This window comes from Polypterus senegalus, chromosome 13 (assembly GCF_016835505.1).
Source record: "Polypterus senegalus isolate Bchr_013 chromosome 13, ASM1683550v1, whole genome shotgun sequence".
NCBI lineage: Eukaryota > Metazoa > Chordata > Cladistia > Polypteriformes > Polypteridae > Polypterus > Polypterus senegalus.
In genome coordinates this window covers 41,705,334-41,724,317 of record NC_053166.1, presented here as the reverse complement: position 1 = coordinate 41,724,317, position 18,984 = coordinate 41,705,334, and the positions used below count along the sequence as shown (strand labels likewise).

Below are 18,984 nucleotides of genomic sequence, written 5' to 3'. Positions count from 1 at the left end.
TTAAAACGTACTGGCAACCTTAAAGTTCAGTTTTGGGTTCAGAAATGGCCAAAATGAAACAGCTTTCCTCAAGGAACATGTCAATCTATTTTTTTTGCAGAATTAAGGTAACTCCATGTGACAGATTGCTAAGAAACTTGAGATTTTATACAGATTAGTTTATTGTTTCAAATGTAAAAGTTACCCCAATTTGTAGATTTTTTAAAATATTTTCCTCTTTTACTCATCTGACAGCCACACCTGAAAGCAAAAAAGGATCTGCAATGCAAGTTAGTCAAAGGATGGGATAGGCATTTGCGTGTAATCTGCTCATACCCCAGCTGACTACTGCTGCTTCTTGAGGTAAGTTATCTGTAAAAATAAAAAAAAAACACAAAAAATAAGCAACTTACCTAGAAATGAATCCAACTTAATATAAGGATAAGTGTCTGTGTGTCCATGCAATTGCTATGTCTCTGTCATTCTAAATGACGGCACAGCACAAACATTAACACTGCTTTTGCAAATCCCATACCAAATGGCTTATAACAGAGCATTGTGTGTTTGCACTGCAAATGTTAACATTGAGGTCTACATTGATTAGTCAGACTTCCACCAGTCTTTGATGAGTGACACAGCTAGTATGGGATGAGAGGAACTAAGTGAGTTAGCAAACATGTACTCAGTATTCTGCACAATGCACTGTTTCTCTGTCACTGTAAGTCCCAGACCTGCTCTAAAGCAGCCAACAATTTTACTTCGAGACGTCAACAAAGGGTGTAAGTCTCCATCAAATACTTCTTTCAACAGTGTTATATTAAAAAAAATTTGGACTACAGTTATCAACAGACCCTCCACAGAACAGCTAACAACAGGACACCAATTAAGGCCATTTGTACGTCACGTTAACTGGAATCTTCTATCTGTGAAAGCTACTGAGCCACCACTCACCAATCGGGGTTACTTTTCCAACTACATGAGATTGTAAAGGACCGTTACAGAGTATGGACTTCATACAGTCTACTAACATGAGCAATTGCATTCTATCATTGCTATTTTTTTAAATGACCTACAGTTACTAGCATATTTAATAGACAGAAATGTGATAAGTGACTCTTTGATGAAGTAACAAAATGAATCCACTATCAAAAGTCAACCGAATGCACCCAAATGCTGAAACATGCTTTCTAACTTGTTCTCTGCTTTGACGTTCGTCTTCTAACCACATCCATTCGGTGTCCGGCCCTTCCCAGCATTCAAACATTCAGAGCTTTCTCTTTAAATGAAAAAAATATAAGATCAATTAAGGATCTCCAAAGCACTGGTCGAGAATGGAAGAGAAAAAGGGAAGTCCATTGCAGGCTAAAATGCAAACATTAGAAAAATGGCACCCTGCCCAGTCCTGCAAGATATTTCAATTCTCAGCAGTGTATCATAATACAAGCTTTACAATTCAAATTGTTGCCTTACTCCACTGGGAGATGCGCATTGTTAAATAATCAGAGAGCAACTTTCATTCCGCTTCTGTTATTTTCTAAATAATGCCGAGTTCAAACATTTCATCTCTTAAAAGTGCAGCACTGGCATAAAAGGGGGAAGGCCTTAGATTCTGATCTGCTTGACCTAACAACCCTGAGGGCTACAAGAAATGTTTTTAGCAATTAATATGAACATGGAAAAGCATCTGGAGAATCTCAAAGCAAATGTTAAGCATTAAAATATCAGTAATATTAATCTATATCTATATAAAATCCAACGTCTGTCTGTCTGTCCGCTTTTCACAAGAGAACTACTTAACGGATTTAGTTTGGTTTCTTTTCTATAATTTGTTTGAACATTCCAGTTGCTTCTGCAACTTCTCTCATCGTGCTATGTATCACAGTTCGCTTGCGGTACCGATTTATTGGCGTGAGTCTGAGAGACACAGAGTGGGCCGACGGGAGGGGCGCAGGGTCCTCCTCACTCACGCGCTAGCCTTGGGGCATTCCTTACCTCCGTTTAGCTAGCGGACGAGAGAACTACTTAACGGATTTAGATCGGGTTTTTTCTAGAATTTGCTTGAACATTCTGGTTGATTTTGCGACTTCTCTCATCGCGCTAAGAATTATAGTTCGCTTGCAGGAGCAAAATATTCACGTTAATCTGAGAGACAGAGGCTGTGAGTTGAGAAGAGGAGGAAGTGTGACGTCAGGAGTAGGGAGCCGGGCAGGGCCCTCCTCACTGTTCTGTTTCACTACTAAGCAGGAGGAGTCGCGGGAGACGGCTAGTATATTATATATTAAAATAACAGCAATATTTAGAAATGAAAAGTGATAGCATTTAATATTTTCAAAGGTTCATCTATGTAAGGCCAGTAAACTGGACTGGCTCATATAGGAAGCCAAAAATGTGCAATGATGGCTACAATTGAAGTCTGTAACATGACAAGGCCACTTCTGTTCATTGCATCCACAGCGAAGTTCATGGTGATGGCATAATGATGAGGTTAAGTATTCACCTGAGGAGGTTTGGATGGCGGAGCCTATAAATCCAGTATGTAACACAATTTTAATGACCATCACAACAGAACTTTGCTTTTGCATTTCTGACTGTTCACTGGCAGATTCTTCTCATCCATCACAATATTCACTCACTGCAATTGTAGCTTCTTGTTTTTGTGCTGACAGAAGTGAGACCCTCTATGGTTGTCAGTTGTTATTCCCTCACTGTAACAGTCCATGATGAATTAGGCATATCTTTTATAGCACAATTCTGTTATCAGTTGCTAGTGTAAAGACCATTTTCTGCTACTAGGTGTGTTAGGCTGTGTCAACCCATCTGTGTGTTCCTAAACCGAGAGCGACAAGTGGCTCAGTGTTTTTTGGTGGTTGTCATTCCTAACGTGCTCAGTCATGGCACATTCAAAGCCATGTGAATCTCCAGCCTCCTTTTAATCCCTCTCAATTACAATACACAAACTTAAATACCTGCATTAAAATGCATTATCTGTATGTGTGTATTAAGCATGTTTAGTTTTTGGAGATTCTTAAAATGAGGTCTACAGACAAGCAATTTTGAAGCACATGACAAGAAAATGAATATGTTAACCAGGACAGTCAAAATTCAAAACAGATTTATTGCCAAAATGCACCCGAATTATAATTTGTTTCTCAATGCTCTCTAGTCGTGTACTATCACTAGGTTAAATTTCAACTTTAGGTTAAGTTATTTTAGGTTAAATTTAAACCTTTATTTAAATGTAAAGTTCAGATTGACCCCTACTTTTGACACCTACTGCGCCCAACCTACCTGGAAGGGGTCTCTCTTTGAACTTTTAGGTTTATTATACTTTTATGATGATGTTTACCCTCATGGCTAACAACGGTATGGCTAACAACGGGTGGCTAACAACGGGTATCGTCACCATTACCACTATGGTGGCACCCATGAGAAACTATCAAATAAATGGCTGCACCTTCAGAAATTAAACAAAATGGCTAAACACTGGTGATAAAGAACTGCAATATACAGGATATAAACAACAATGCTAGGCACAATTGAAAAAAAGTAAACTAATAGATGTGCAGCAATATTTGAACCAGATTCTGACAATATCTAACCCTAACCCTAACCCTAACCTATCAGCTGATAACATGGCAGGAACTATAAACTCTTACTAGTTTAACAAGCTGTGATACCCAGCTAAGATGGGTTGATGGGTTTTAAGTAATCATTGTGCTATATAAATGTAAAGATAACATTTAACATTTCTATTTAAATGTATTTTGTAATGCATTGCATGTGTCACTTCAACAGACGGCTCATCACAAACCTTCACAGTAAGAAAATTCATGAATGCAAATGCTTGAGATGCACCATCTGTTGAAATGAAACATGCAATGTTATATGCTGTTTGGTGTGGGCACTGCCTTTACTTTAATTGTTAAGTAATGTTTGTGATGCACCGTCTGTTGGAATGACACATGCAATGCATTTATTGCTATAAATGTTTATAATGTACCATCTGCTGCAATGCTAGTGACACAGCAACCAGATCCACAGACCCTAATCCTTTCAGTAAGGTGGAAATGTCTGCACCATCATCCCACAAACGTTAGAGGACCCCGCCAGCTCCCCAAAAGATTCACACATATATGCACACGCACACAACATTCTGCATGGCACTTTATTCCTTTAAACTACTGTAAAATATATAAACCATCCACAATACTTTCCATGAATAAAAAGTCTGAATCAGTAAAATTGATCTTCTCTACATATAGTGACTTTCCCCTGACAACACTCTTCCGTTTATTTTATTACCCTTAAACTTCCTTACATAATCAGTTCACTTGAAGATTTTTTTCTAAATGATTTTGCTTATGTAGTTCTACTTTTAGTTTAAAGCTTACCTTTAAAAAGCTCCTCATTTTTGACGTAAGTAAATTTTGACTTGTTTTACGCTGCAAAAATGAAAACGTGTTTCCTAAAAGTGATCGGTTTTAAAGAACTCTGCAAAAGAATTAACATCCATGCCTTGCTCATATGTGTAGGCCATGAGAAGACTGCAAAATATCAAGTATGCATTTAAAAACTGGAGGCAGAATGTATTCCCTGGAGAAAAGCATTCATTTAAAGAGCAAACTGCCAGTTTACCTAGGCTCACAAGCTATTTAGTATTTTTGAATACTCATTTTCTGTACTTCAGTGAATACAAATTAACAATGAAGTATGTGCCACCTTCAGAACTGATAAATAACAGCAGACTTCATTCAGGATTCCTTGAAATCTTCTAAACTTCACTTTTTGAAATATCTTTGGGCACAGAGAAAGAGCGAGAGAGTGAATGTAGCCATGGCCCATCGAGGGAGCCTTTGACCAATGAATGAATTAAAGGCTTAAGAATACAACACAATAACCAGCAGCCATGCTATTGAAACACGGGACAACTTCATTTCCTATTTCTGAATTAGTGCTGCATTTTAAGGAAATTAACCAAAAAATTAATTATGTACATGCTTGCTTTTACTGCTGTACTTTTAGTTAACATACATTAACTAAAATGCCACCAATCTGCTGGAAGGTCTTAGGAAATTTCAGGAAATTACATAATAATAATAGCAATAATAATAATAATAATAATAACTAAGAATGGTTTCCTGCACTGAAAAGCTGATGTAGACCTAATGTACATTACCAGAAGAAGTGGGGTGACCGTGGGTTTGTTGACCTGGAGAGCACATACAAGAGCACAATTATCAGTCTAAGTGAATACATCAAGCTTGAGACCAACAAATATGGCAGCCTCATAATGAGACACAATAAACAGAAGAGGAAGTACTCTCTGGCGAAAATGGGCAAAGTAACCAAGTGCCGATTGTTCAAGTTTAATACTTGTCCTCTAGTTATGAAGCCAAATTAAAGCTTTGGTCAGTCAGTCAGTCATTATCCAACTCGCTATATCCTAACACAGAGTCCCAGCCAGCACACAACACAAGGCAGGAAGAAACCCAGGGCAGGGCGCCAGCCCACCGCAGGGCACACAACAACAACAACATTTATTTATATAGCACATTTCCATACAAACAGTAGCTCAAAGTGCTTGACACATATCAAGCACACACTAGGGACAATTTAGGATCGCCAATGCACCTAACCTGCATGTCTTTGATTGATGAAAAAAAATCAACATCTGCTCATCAAAATCAATCCATGGTCAGTTCTACAGACAGACATCGAACAACTATGTCAACAAGAAACTGACCTTTGAATGGTGGTGAGGTTCTGAGCTCAAGAGACAGACAGAGAGTCTCTTCATGGCAACTCAGAATCAGGGATTTAACACACACAATCATCAAAAGCATATTCTCAAGATGGTTGTTGGTAGCAAGGGAGGATATGCCAGGAACAAAAAAGGTACATATTATTACTGGATGCACAATCAGGGAGTTAGCTACCTGCACAGATCAATGTCCCATGAGCTTGGCCTCCCAGTGTCCAATCATCGGTGTGATCACCAGCCTGAAAATGCCATTGAGACACAGAACACCATGGTAACACACAATATGGCAAAGACTGTTGATCATACCACTGGAGCCAACCAACCAAACATCATTCTTCATAACAAAAGCAAGGGGCAACTTTGAAATAACCACTCCAGATGACATGAACATCTCAGTCAAAGAGGTAGAAAAACTCAGCAAATACGAAGACCTCAAGATTGAAATCTTGTGCAAGTGGAACACAAAGGTTCATGTGATTCTTGGTCTCCAAAAATATCTGGATGAACTGCTGGGGTAAAGCAAGTGCCGCCCAGATGTAGAAGTCTGTCCTCCTCCGAACTGCTCACACACTTTATATAATCCTGAGCACTGGACATTAAGAACTAAGGGACCCGAAGTATTCCCAGTGAAAGGCAACTAGCACAAATTAAGAAATAAACAGATAATAATAATAGTAATAATAATAAGATGACAATGATGTTATGACCTAAAAAGTAAAAAAAACAGAGCAAATATAAAGAATCTGTAGATTGAGAACAGCAGGATGTGGGGCACCAAGACTAGAATTGTGCCTGTGATGTTTCAAGGCTCTTGGTACCACCATGGAAGGATCTAACTGGAATCTGCAGGAGCTTCCAGAACAGCACACAGCCCAAGAAGTGAAGAGGATGGCACTGATGGCAATCATTCAAATTCTCCAATTCTCCACAAAGTGTGGGGTTAAATCTTAGGTCCCTGGTCAGGACACCGACAACTCAGCAGCCATCGAAAAACTGATGCAATAAACAAATAATAATAATAATAATAATAATAATAATAACATATTTTATGAATATTTTCCTTAACAATGTACAAACCACATAAGTACATATTGCATTACATTGTCTAAAAATGTTACAAGGAAAGACAATGAGGCAGAAAGATAGACAGACACATCTGAAAAGCACTATAAGACAGATAAAGGTGAAAGGCTCTATATAAGACAAACAGATATACAGATAGTAAATTTACTTCTGAATAGATAGACAGAAAATGGCCTATATGTCAGAAAAATGTGAAAAGCATTATACAATAGAATATACAGTATATGTATCTAATATTATATACAGTATATTAGTCACGCAGCGCATGAGTATCTGAGGATCACCTTCCAGACTCTGCTAAGGCATGCAGTGCCACTCCTTGATTACAGGGGGCGCTGGCGCTAACTGCACTGTCTCTTTTTTCTTCCACAGTATCGAGAGGACACCTGAGAAACTGAACTGGTTTAAAAGGCACTGGAAGTGGCTATCGTCTGTTCTGCCCTTGAGCGCCTATGTCTGTTCACTTTTCTGGTGCTTAGTATTACATGGCCCAGTTGGCCCGTCAAGGTTTCTTTGGGCAACCTTTATTCCTTTACCATTCCCAAAATATAGGCACTATATAATAGACACAAATTCCAAGTAAAAGGTGATGCTGCCTTAAAATAACATCACAACATAAATGCTGCAGAGCTCTGATCTGCACTTCATTTTTAATTTCTTTTCTGTTGCTTTGGTTTACTGTTTGAACATCATATGCAATAAAAAGTGAAACAATCTCACCACAGAAATCGCTCAGCCATTTAATATTCTATCCAATGCCAGGTCTGTAGGTTTTAATGGATATTCATGAATGACTACTTTATGTCATAATAAAGACATTCAACATCTCAATTTCTTGTTCACTTCTCTTTGATGAACAGATTTTATCAAAACACAAAACCCGTAAAGTGTGTGGACAGAAGTCATTAAACAAAATCGCTAGAAGTCAAACTCAGTAACTCAATCACAACACTGCACATGAAAGCTGAGGATTCATAGCCTGCACAGTCTGCGTAAGTATCTTCAACATATTTATTCCCTACAAGTGACCTTTCTCACTTAGAAGATGTTTTATTTTCCCCAGCCTCCTCCAAGCTTAACTGGTAAGTGATGATGGCAGTGTTGGGAAGGTGATGGACTATAAATTCCCAAACTGCCACTTTCATTCAGCATGAAATCAGATGACGTAACATGCCAGGGCTACAACTATTCCAGTAAAAAAGTAAATGAAATGCAGTGCTTTATAAGTTACTAGCCGTCCCCTGCGGCTCCGAGCGTGTATTAGTGAAACAGGACAGCAAGGAGGGCCCTGCCAGGCTCCCCAAACCTGACGTCACGCTTCCCCTTCCCCACGGCCTGCACCCTCTGTCTTGGATTAGCACGAATGTATCGCTCCTGGAAGCGAACTATGACTCTTAGCATGATGAGAGAAGTCTCAAAATCAACCAGAATGTTCAAACAAATTATAGAAAAAAACCCGATCTAAGTCTGTTAAGTAGTGCTCATGTGAAAAGCAGACAGACAGACAGACAGATGTTGGATTTTATATATATATATATAGAGATTGAGCGTAAATGCATCAGATATAAGAATGTCATGAATGCAAAGAGCAGTTCCAAATTTGCCAGTCTGAATACATAGCTAAGAATATTTTATATTCTCTGCAGAGATTTTACAAACAGGAAAAGCACTTGCCATTTAGGTGTCAGACATTACTTTTGGAGGATCTTTTTACTGTTTATTACAGCATCTCTTCCCTGTCCCTCTCAAAAAATTTGGCTCAAAAAGTCAGTGATTAACATGTTAAAAAAAAAAAGGTTGTATAGCTGACAAAAAGCCATTTTAAGGAACTGAAATGCCTTTTCTAAAGAAAAAGGTGATTTGCCCACAGTCCTAAAATTCAATATATTCAGACACAGTTTTTTACTAAGAGTCCAGAGAGACATTTTAAGTTTTGTAAGGTTTGGACTCTGTACTATATTCTGATAAAGGGCTGTTTTTGAAATTTCATATGGTACAGACTGCCTAATTCATCACTGTTATATAACTACGTCTAGAAAACTATTGAAGAAGAGAATTCCTGTGACAACTGACAATACTGTGTGAAAAATAAGCTTGCAGACCTGCTCAATGCAAATAGTTGCTTACAAGATTGAGTTTTATAAGGTTCTGTCATGATTTGTGAATGGAAATGGATGGCAGGGTGAGTCAGATGACCTTTATTTAATTCACCTTACCAGATTCTTTTTACACATGACCACTTCGCCTTTCAAAGAACACTATACCTCATTAAAAGATCAATAACCTATAATATGGAAGACAGCAACTGCCATTAGGAACGGTATTTCTAATAATTATAATTAGTAGAAACATACAGTAACGAAGAAAGAGAAAACTAGCACAACTTTACAGTGTTTCAGCTTTAGCCTACTGTAGCTTATGAAAGACAGTTTATTGTGCAGTAGTGAGATGATTATTCATACTCTGGCACACTGGTTAGCACTGTTGCCTCACATCATCTCAGTCTGATCATGGGGTCACGTTCACACATTTGTTTTTGTCTGCCTGGGTTTTACTTGAGTTCCCCTCATAGTCCAAAGACATGCAGGATAGAATAACTGGACACTATCAGGTTGGCCCATGTGAGTAAGAGTGTCCTATGATAGATGTGTAACCCTATCCAGACTTGACTTATGCATTGTACCTGATGCTGGCCAGATAGTCAATGATCATAAAATTGGATTAAACAAGTCCTTATAGACAGACAGACTGATAATTATAATATCTCTTAATACTTTTGTAAAATTATTTAAAAATTAAGCAACCAACTGGCACTGGAGTGATCTCAGATGACAAGTAAAAATTGTAAAACATTAACATATAAAGTGTTTACTTTCTGCAGTGGCCTAGTGGACCCACCTTGGTGGTTTCCTGTGTTATGCTCAGTGCTAAGTTTTACAGCTATGACCCTAATTTGTCAAGTGGATTTATTGCCATACCATCCATACACTGTATTGCAGCATACAGTGCCATGAAAAAATGTCTCCAGTACAGCGGTGCAACATAAACAGGGACATGGGACAAGCAGTGAACCATATACTATGCAATTATTGATAACAACAACTAAGAGTAGTAACGAATGTACTGTACATAAATAGACTGCTAGGAGAAGATCTGAGGGAGGTGGGCAGCACAGAGTTCAGAGTCTGGACAGCCAAGGGCTAGAAGTTGTTGTAAAGCCTGGCAGAACTGGTTTGGATGCTGTGGAAGGGGAAGAAGGAAACTGTGGGAAGGGTGGGAGCAGTCCCCTACCAGGCTTTAAGCAGATGTCTGTAATGAAGGGTAAAGAGGTCCGAGTGACTTTTACTGCTGTGCACACTGTGTGTTATAGGATGTGTTATATATGGTAAATTACACTGCTGTTCCCTAACCAGACAGCGATGCAGCTGGTCAGAACACTCTCAATGGTGCCCCTCAGTCAATGAAGAAATTGAAGAGGTTACTGTGCCTTCTTGGCTATGGAGGTGATGCCAATTGACCAAGTAAGATCAGCTGCCAGTTTCACACCAAGGAATTTGGTGCTCTTGACCAATGCCATCACAAAGCCCTTCATTTGCAGTGGGGTGTGGACACTATGGGCTTTTCTGAAGTCAACAGTTATCTCTTTTCATCTTGTCCCCATTAAGAGGTGGCTGCACTTGCCCAAGTCCACCAATTGTTGCATTGCCATTCTGTAGGCATCCCTATTGCTGATGAGAACTGCCACCTTTGTGTCATCAGCAAACTTTATGATGGTGTCAGAGCTGTAAGCAGTGTACAGTCTAAAATCAGCAGTGTTAATGGACATGTAGCCTTTGGGGCGGAGGGGGTGCCAGCACTCATTGTGATTCTGTTGGAAATGGTGCTTCTGACGCAGACTGTCTGGGGTCTCTCTAGCAGGAAAACCTAGATCCATTTGCATAGGGAAATGTTGTTGCCTAGCAAAGCGCTTCTGAGAGATGAATGGTATTGAATGCTGAATTGAAGTCTATGAATGGCACTCTAGCATAAGGGCCTCTTTTGTCCAAATGGGACAGGGACAGATGAAGAGTAGATGATGTGGCATCCTCAGTGGGTTGGTTCGGCTTATAGGCAACCTGGAGAAGGTCATGTGATGAGGGAAGTGAGCCAAGTAATGTAGGAATGTATGATAAATATTTCATAACTATCTGCTAAAAACAAAATGCATTTTTCTGAAAAATTCTTAAAATCTTTAGCACTGAACTGGCACCAGAGCTATAAATAAATTTTACAATAATAATTTATACCTTATAGGTTTTGAAATAATTGAGTTTTAAGAAATGTTTTACTGTATGATTATAATGATAATTGAGCTGTCTTAATAAAAGTCTATAATGTATTAATGAAAGAGCTACAGAAACAGACCACCTGCTTTCACTTAACAGTACTGTGGGACTGAATAGGAATAATAAAGCCTATACAGACATTTGTTATAATTTTCCTTTGTCCATACTTCATCTTCACAGAATGTGGTCAGGGAACGCTAAAAAAGAAAACTGGAGCAGATATGAAAAGAAGCTGTCTTCTGTAACTGCTCATTTAAAGACGCTTGTCCCTGCTGGGATAAGCAGTGGTCTACAGAACACCCAACTGGAGAAGCAGGTCACAAAAATGAATGGATGTTTATTCACGAGACCATTACCTGTACCATCTCCTTACTTGCTGTATGCATTTCATATCTTTTACACATCTCTTTATCTAGAATTTTAAAAAATCCACTTTGCTGTCAGATCACTCGTTTCAAGTCTCTAATGCTTCTGAGCAACCAAAGGAGGAGGCCAGTAGGTTGTTTTAATGTACGGTATGCGGTAAAAATAACAGATTTACAATTGCAATGAATATCCCTACAATATATTGGAGTGAAAATAATGTACTAGCTTGTCTTTATGGGTGATATGCTGTTAAATGGACAGCATGAATCAGCAGAGTGAAAATAAGCCATGGGGCTGATTCTGCTGTGGAACCTAAGGCAATTAGATAGATAGATAGATAGATAGATAGATAGATAGATAGATAGATAGATAGATAGATAGATAGATAGATAGATAGATAGATACTTTATTAATCCCAAGGGGAAATTTACATAATCCAGCAGCAGTATACTGATACAAAAAAACAATATTATATTAAATAGTAATAAAAATGCATGTAAAAGCAGACAATAACTTTGAGTAATGTTAGCGTTTACCCCCAGGGTGGAATTGAAGAGTCACATAGTGTGGGGGAGGAACGATCTCCTCAGTCTGTCAGTGGAGCAAGATGGTGACAGCAGTCTGTCACTGAAGCTACTCCTCTGCCTGGAGATGATCCTGTTAAGTGGATGCAGTGGATTCTTCATGATTGACAGGAGTTTGCTTAGTGCCCGTCGCTCTGCCACAGATGTTAAACTGTCCAACTTTAATCCTACAATGGAGCCTGCATTCCTAACAAGTTTGTCCAAGCGTGAGACATCCTTCATCTAAAGTAAACTAAATTACACAGAAAGGAAAGCAGAACCTAACAAGTACACGATAATTTGTATATTTGTATATTTCATTAAGTCTTTGCATAGTCTTTATATATATAAAATCCAATGTCTGTCTGTCTGTCTGTCCGCTTTTCACAAGAGAAGTACATAATGGATTTAGATTGTTTTTTTCTATAATTTTCTTGAACATTCTGGTTGATTCTGAGACTCTCATTGCGCTATGTATGTTCATTTGCGGTACCGATTTATTTGTGTGAATCTGAGAGAGAGGTTGTAGTCCTAAGGGAGGTAGGTGGGGCCCTCCTCACTCACGTGCCAGCCTCGGGGTAAGTATCTGAATTTCCCCTTGGGATTAATAAAGTATCATCTATCTATCTATCTATCTATCTATCTATCTATCTATCTATCTATCTATCTATCTATCTATCTATCTATCTATCTATCTATCTATCTATCTATCTTACCTCCACTTAGCTAGCAAACAAGACAGCAACTTAACGGATTTAGATCGGGTTTTTTTTTATAATTTGCTTGAACATTCCGTTTGATTTTGCAACTTCTCTCATTGAGCTAAGAATCATAGTTTGCTTGCAGGAGTGATATATTCGCACTAATCTGAGACAGAGGCTGCAGGAAAGGGGAAGGCGTGATGTCAGGAGTGGGGAGCCGGGCAGGGTCCTCCTCGCTGTCCTGTTTCATTTTTATGCAGGCGAAGCCGTGGAGACGGCTAGTTTACAACAAAGGAAAAACACACTATAAGAAGAAAATGTGTAAATAAGGTACATCATAAATATCAAAACACAATAGACAACTAAATTATAATGAGATATATTTGTATGAAAATAAAATAAATAAATGCAAAATATAAAATGTTACCAAGACCTGATGTACAACCCACTTTGGATTACCTAACATGTCTAGCATCAAACATAAAAGCCACAATGAGGAGAACACAGTAGTTTTCCAAGAAAAAATAAGATATCTGTGAAACATATATAAAAAAGAAAAATGAAAAAATAAAAAAATGCATAACCATCAGAAAACAGATACAATGTCAATAAAACGATACAAAAAATAGACTAATCAGAAAAAACAATGTGAGCACAATTGAATGAGCCAGTCAATGTTGGATTTATACAGAATACAAATGTAAGGAAGATATCATGAAGCCTAACTAGGCATTGCATTAATGAGACCTAACAGAGTATCACTGGAATCCTGTCCTTTTCACATGTGGTGACGCGAACTTACGGCAGGCCATCTCACAAAGCAATGGCATCTGCAATCCTTTAATGTTTTGAGTATTCCTTGATGAATCTGACTGTAGAAGTTAAATACTGTATGAGTTCAAAATGGAGTGGTGATCCAATATGTAGTGCTACTGTCTCAATGATCCAGCATCCTGGGTTTGAAACTCATGCCCACCTACTGTCTGCATGGAGTCCACTATGTTCTCCACATGTCTGTATGGCTTTCCAAGTTAGGATGATTGGCGATTTCCAAACTGACTGCTTCAAAATTTGCGTCACATATTGCATGTCCAATGGGGAAAAATACAAAGTGACCTCACGAAGTGCAACGTTTTCCTAAAAGCAAAATCAGTGCTTCACCGTGTGCTCGTGTCAGCAGGGTACAGCTTAAGCACAAGCATGCAGACACAGATGGTGCCCATTCGATTTTATATTATTTTTTTCAGAATACAAATAAATGGCAAAAAAATTGTGCAAAATAATTATTTGTAAAAATTCAGAATTTGTGTTTATCCGAATACCGTATTCCAATTCGGCTCCACCCCTACATTACTGGGTAAGGAAAAACATTTAATCTGAACCTAAACCAGATCCAGAATGTCACATAAAACTAAACTAGTTCACATTCAAGTTCTTTACTTGGAAATACGTTACGTTAAGTTCATCGTTCTTAGAAAAATGAACTTATTCAATGAACACACTCTTTTGAACTAGTTCATGCACAACACTGGATTTCGTGACTACCAATTGAACACTAATAATCATTCTTAACTCCACATTAGCAGAGAGACCTGCAACTAGCCAGGGTGTAGGTGTGTGTTATGCCACAGATTAAAATGTATCTGATTGGTTAGTGTAAAAATGTCAAATACAGAAATAAATAAATCTATCTATCTATCTATCTATCTATCTATCTATCTATCTATCTATCTATCTATCTATCTATCTATCTAATTTTGTCTGAAATATTCTTCCATAGACAATGACTGGGCTAGAATTTAAATCCAGTCTTCTAAGCCTGTGATGTAGCAGCAATAACACTGTACCACTCAATTAACAAAATAACTTACATACGTACACCACAATGTTACATATTTTGAATCCATTTTGTCCATTACAGTCTCAACACTGTTTCATAAGAAACGGTCTGCTACTGGGGACACCTGCCCATATGGAACAATTTAGTGACCAACTAATATACACATCCTTGGGATGTGAAAGGAAATTAGACAACATTGAAAATGCCTGCAATTACAAACAGAAAGTGTCAGCTCCACTCAGGAACTCAAACTAGGCTCTTACTATAATGATGCTGGGTTAACCATTACATCAGCGTGCCCCCCATTAAACAACATGTTAGATGCATTTTACAATTTCATGTGGCATATTCAGTTATTACGTTAAAGTTTTATTTTACCTATTAAGGAAATCTGTTTTGAGAGTTTAGGCAAGATATCCATTCCATTCTTCAGCCATGAGATTTTCGGGATAGGAATGCCATCTGCATGACATTTTAAACTGGCCGATACGCCAGGTTCCTGAGCTTGTGTCTCTGGGTATACGATTATCACTGGAGGAACTGCAAAGGAAAGAAAAAATCCAGAATGAGATAAACAGCAAACTCCACAAAGACAAACAGAAGCTGATACATAAGTAGACGAGGCAGAATCTGAGCTCCTCAACACTGTGAGGTTAATTTAGGGTGACAGAAAAAACAATAAAGAAGCCTCTGTTTGATTTTAAGTACAGTCATATATCCATTTACGTGAAGATGATGTCTCTTGGGTCACGGCCCCCGAGGTCACAGTGAATAAGACGATTATCACTGAACCTTGTTTTGGACCCCTAAGGATGGGTGCACAAGATAGTGACCTGCCTCCTGGTTTCATTCTTCATTCTGAGGCCAAGGTCTAATAGTTCTCACTGATTTAATACACATTGTGTTTTGCAAGGCCTCCACTGGGAGCAAAAATTATCTTGGTAGTCTCCACTATTATGCAAATCATGTTCCTAAGCAGTGTGCTTTGCTAACTCTTTGCTGTCTGCGGTAGTTTTCTTTGCCATTAGCTATGTAAAGTAGCTGGAGTAAGACAGCCTAAGAACAAATCAAATATATCAAAGCATACGCTAGTCGGCTGTTGCTTTATTGTGTACCATCTTTCTGCATGGACTCACATAGCACTTACTAAAAGCTATAAGGAGGCACACAGTGCAGACATTTGGATTACCAGGAGGAAGCATGGAGTTTGGATAAAGAAACATCGTAACAGTAATTTATTCCTTAAGAGAAATTTAAAAGGGGCCTTGCTTCTGGATGTACTATGCTTGAATGCTGAATCAAAAACAATTAAGAAAGAGTAAATCACAATTTAATTAGAACTGTCATATAGACCATTTACTAACCATTCACCTGCAGGATGTGAGTCTGGTACAGATCTTCATAGCCATAAGCATGGCAGGTGTAATTACCCATGTGAATAGTTGTCACCTTAGTGATGTAGAGTGAGCCATCATCTCCGAAGTCCTAATTTGAGAAAGACACAATTGGGAAAAGAAAAAAATAATTATGTATACTCAAGCATTTTCTAATGAATGCCAATGAGATTGTGTTGTAGCACTATCCGACAATGTTATGATATTTGGACATCAGACTAAATGGCATGTTTAAACACTGCATGTTATTAAAAACACACCATCCCCTCCATGATGCATGTTGGTGGCAGCAACATATTGTGCGGATGCTTCTCTGAAGTAGTCTACGGAAGGCTCATGAGGGCAAAATGAATGCAGCTAGAAACAGGCAGTCCCTGAAGAAAACCTAATGCAGTCTGCAAGGAACCAATGACTTGAGGGAAAATTTGATTCCCAGTAAAACAACAACCCAAAGCTACACAGAAATGACTTAAAAACCAACAATGATAATCTCCTGGAGTGGCTGAGCCAGAGTCCAATCAATCCAATTGAGAACTTCGGTCTGGACTTGACAAAGGCTGTTCATTCATGATCCCCATGCAACCTGGCAGAGCTTGAGCAGTTTTGTAAAGAAGAATGGTGGACAATGGCAGTGTCCAGATGTGCCAAGGTGACAGAGAGAGAAACACCTGTGTACACTCCGAATCAATGGCTGTCAAAGGTGCATCTACTAAATACTAACTTGAAGAGGTAATTATGTAGGTGATCAACTGTTTCGTGTTTGAAATTTGTCATTAATTTAGAGAAGGGGTCTCCAACTCTGGTCCTGGAGGGCTGCAGTGGTTGCAGGTTTTCATTCTAACCCTTTTCTTAATTAGTGACCAGTTTTGGCTGCTAATTAATTTCTTTTGAACTAATTTGAATGGACTTGTTTTTTCAAGATTTAGATAAGGGACCCCTGATTTAGAGCACTCTGTGGGGATCTGTTTTCAGTTTGACATTACACGGTCTATTTCTGCTGATCAGTGGCAAAAGGTTAAATTAAAGTCCATTGTCACTCAATATTGTATAAAAATAAAAAGTGTAAACTTCCAAGGAGGTGAATACCTTTTACAGCCACTGTTTTGTGGAAAAAAGTTCTCAAAAATATTTTTCCTGAAAAACAGATTTTGTTCAGATTTAGATTTGAAAGTGCTTTTTTATCATCATCATTATCATCATCATCATCTTCTTCTTCTTCCTTTCATTTTTCCCACTTCTATGTGGGGTTGCTGTTCCTGATCAGCCTTCTCCATACATGCACATGCGGTCCTGCACCACCTCCTCAGTCAAACTCTTTCCTACGTTTTATGTTATCCATCCACCTCCACTTTAGCCTCCCTCATTTTCTCTGCCCCTGCACTTCCATTCTCATCACTCTTTTGCCCACATATCTATTGTCTTTCCTCATCACATGCCCATACTACTTTCTGCACCTTTTTAGATATCTCTCCCACTTTTGTTGTACATCTGATTTTCTCATTTCTTATTCTGTCCTTTTTTGTAACTCCACACATCCATCTCAACATTCTCATTTCTGACACATTCAACTTCTTCTCCCTCACTATCTTTACTCCTCCTGTATCAGCTCCCTACATCATAGCTGGTCTTACCACTGTCTTATCTTTAATCTTCACCTTAATTCTTTGATCACGCAATACTCCTGATACTTTCTTGTCTCATCCACATGCTGGGTTACCATATTTAAATTTACCCATTCTTTTCAGTAGTTCTTGCTTTAGGCTGACTTCTGAATCCTAATCACCATTAAACCTCATATATTCTGTCTTCTTCCTATTTATCTTCAATCCTCTTTCACCTAAAGCTCTTCTCCATTCTTCCAACTTCCTCTCCACTTACTCTGGTGCTACACAACACAATGTCATCAGCAAAAAACATTTTGAACTAGTGTGACGGGCACCCATGGCCATTACCCAGATGGGACACGAGCTGAATGGAAGGACTGGGGGAGAAACCTTTGTCAGGGCACTACATTCCCCGGGATGCTAAAGGGCAGACCTCCTAGGTGGCTGTGGCACCATGGAATACCGCAGGGCACGCTGAGAGTTGGAGTTCGGGACAGCCCAGTTGGGTTCCATGGGGGTGCCAGGGGGAGCTATAGAGCCCTACATTGGGTTTTCACCACACCTAGGAGTGAGTCCAGGTCTGATTAATGAGCCACCTGGAATACTCCCAGGACCAGCTTAAAGGGAGCCACCTCACTCCATTCAGGGAGCCAGAGTTGGGAGGTAGAGAGACGAAGCTTGCGGGAGGAGGAGTGGAGGCAAATGAAGAAAGAGAAGAAACATGAAAGGCTATTGGGTTAGACTGTGCTGTGAAGTGGGGAACAAAGGAAAATGCTTCCCCACTGAAGAACATTAGAACAATCTATATAAGAGCAGGCCATTCAGCCCAATAAAGCTCGCCAGTCCTAGCCACTTAATTATTCCAAAAAAACATCAAGTCGAGTTTTGAAAGTCCCTAAAGTCTTACTGTCTACCACACTACTTGGTAGCTTATGCCAAGAGTCGATTGTACTTTTTTTCCTAAAGAAAAACTTCCTAATGTTTGTGAGAAATTTGCCCTTAACAAGTTTCCAACTGTGTCCCAGTGTTCTTGATTAACTTATTTTAAAGTCACACTCTATCCACTGTACTAATTCCCTTCATAATTTTAAACACTTCAATCATGTCATCTCTTAATCTTCTTTTGCTTAAACTGAAAAGGCTTGGTTCTTTTAATCTTTCCTCATAATTCAGCTCCTGTAGCCCTGGAATCAGCCTAGTTGCTTTGCTAGTGCTATTATGTCCTTTTTGGGGGACCAAAACTGCACACAGTACTTCAGATGAGGCCTCACCAGTGTGTTATAAAACTTGAGCAGAAACTTGTAGACTTGTACTACACACACTGTACTATATAACCTAACATTCTCTTTGCCTTCTTAATGGCTTCTG

General features: G+C 38.8%; 1 protein-coding gene across 2 annotated transcripts in view; it reads right to left on the bottom strand.

The window, feature by feature from the left end:
• The window catches only part of fstl4 (follistatin-like 4), an 822,703-nt gene that overhangs the window by 57,797 nt on the left and 745,922 nt on the right, over positions 1–18,984 (bottom strand). For both annotated transcript variants that reach the window (XM_039774631.1, XM_039774632.1), the window contains exons 8-9: positions 15,983–16,103; positions 14,997–15,158 (exon numbers count right to left, since the gene is read on the bottom strand). In XM_039774631.1, coding sequence (XP_039630565.1) covers positions 14,997–15,158; positions 15,983–16,103 — 283 coding nt within the window. The remainder of the gene's footprint in view (positions 1–14,996; positions 15,159–15,982; positions 16,104–18,984) is intronic.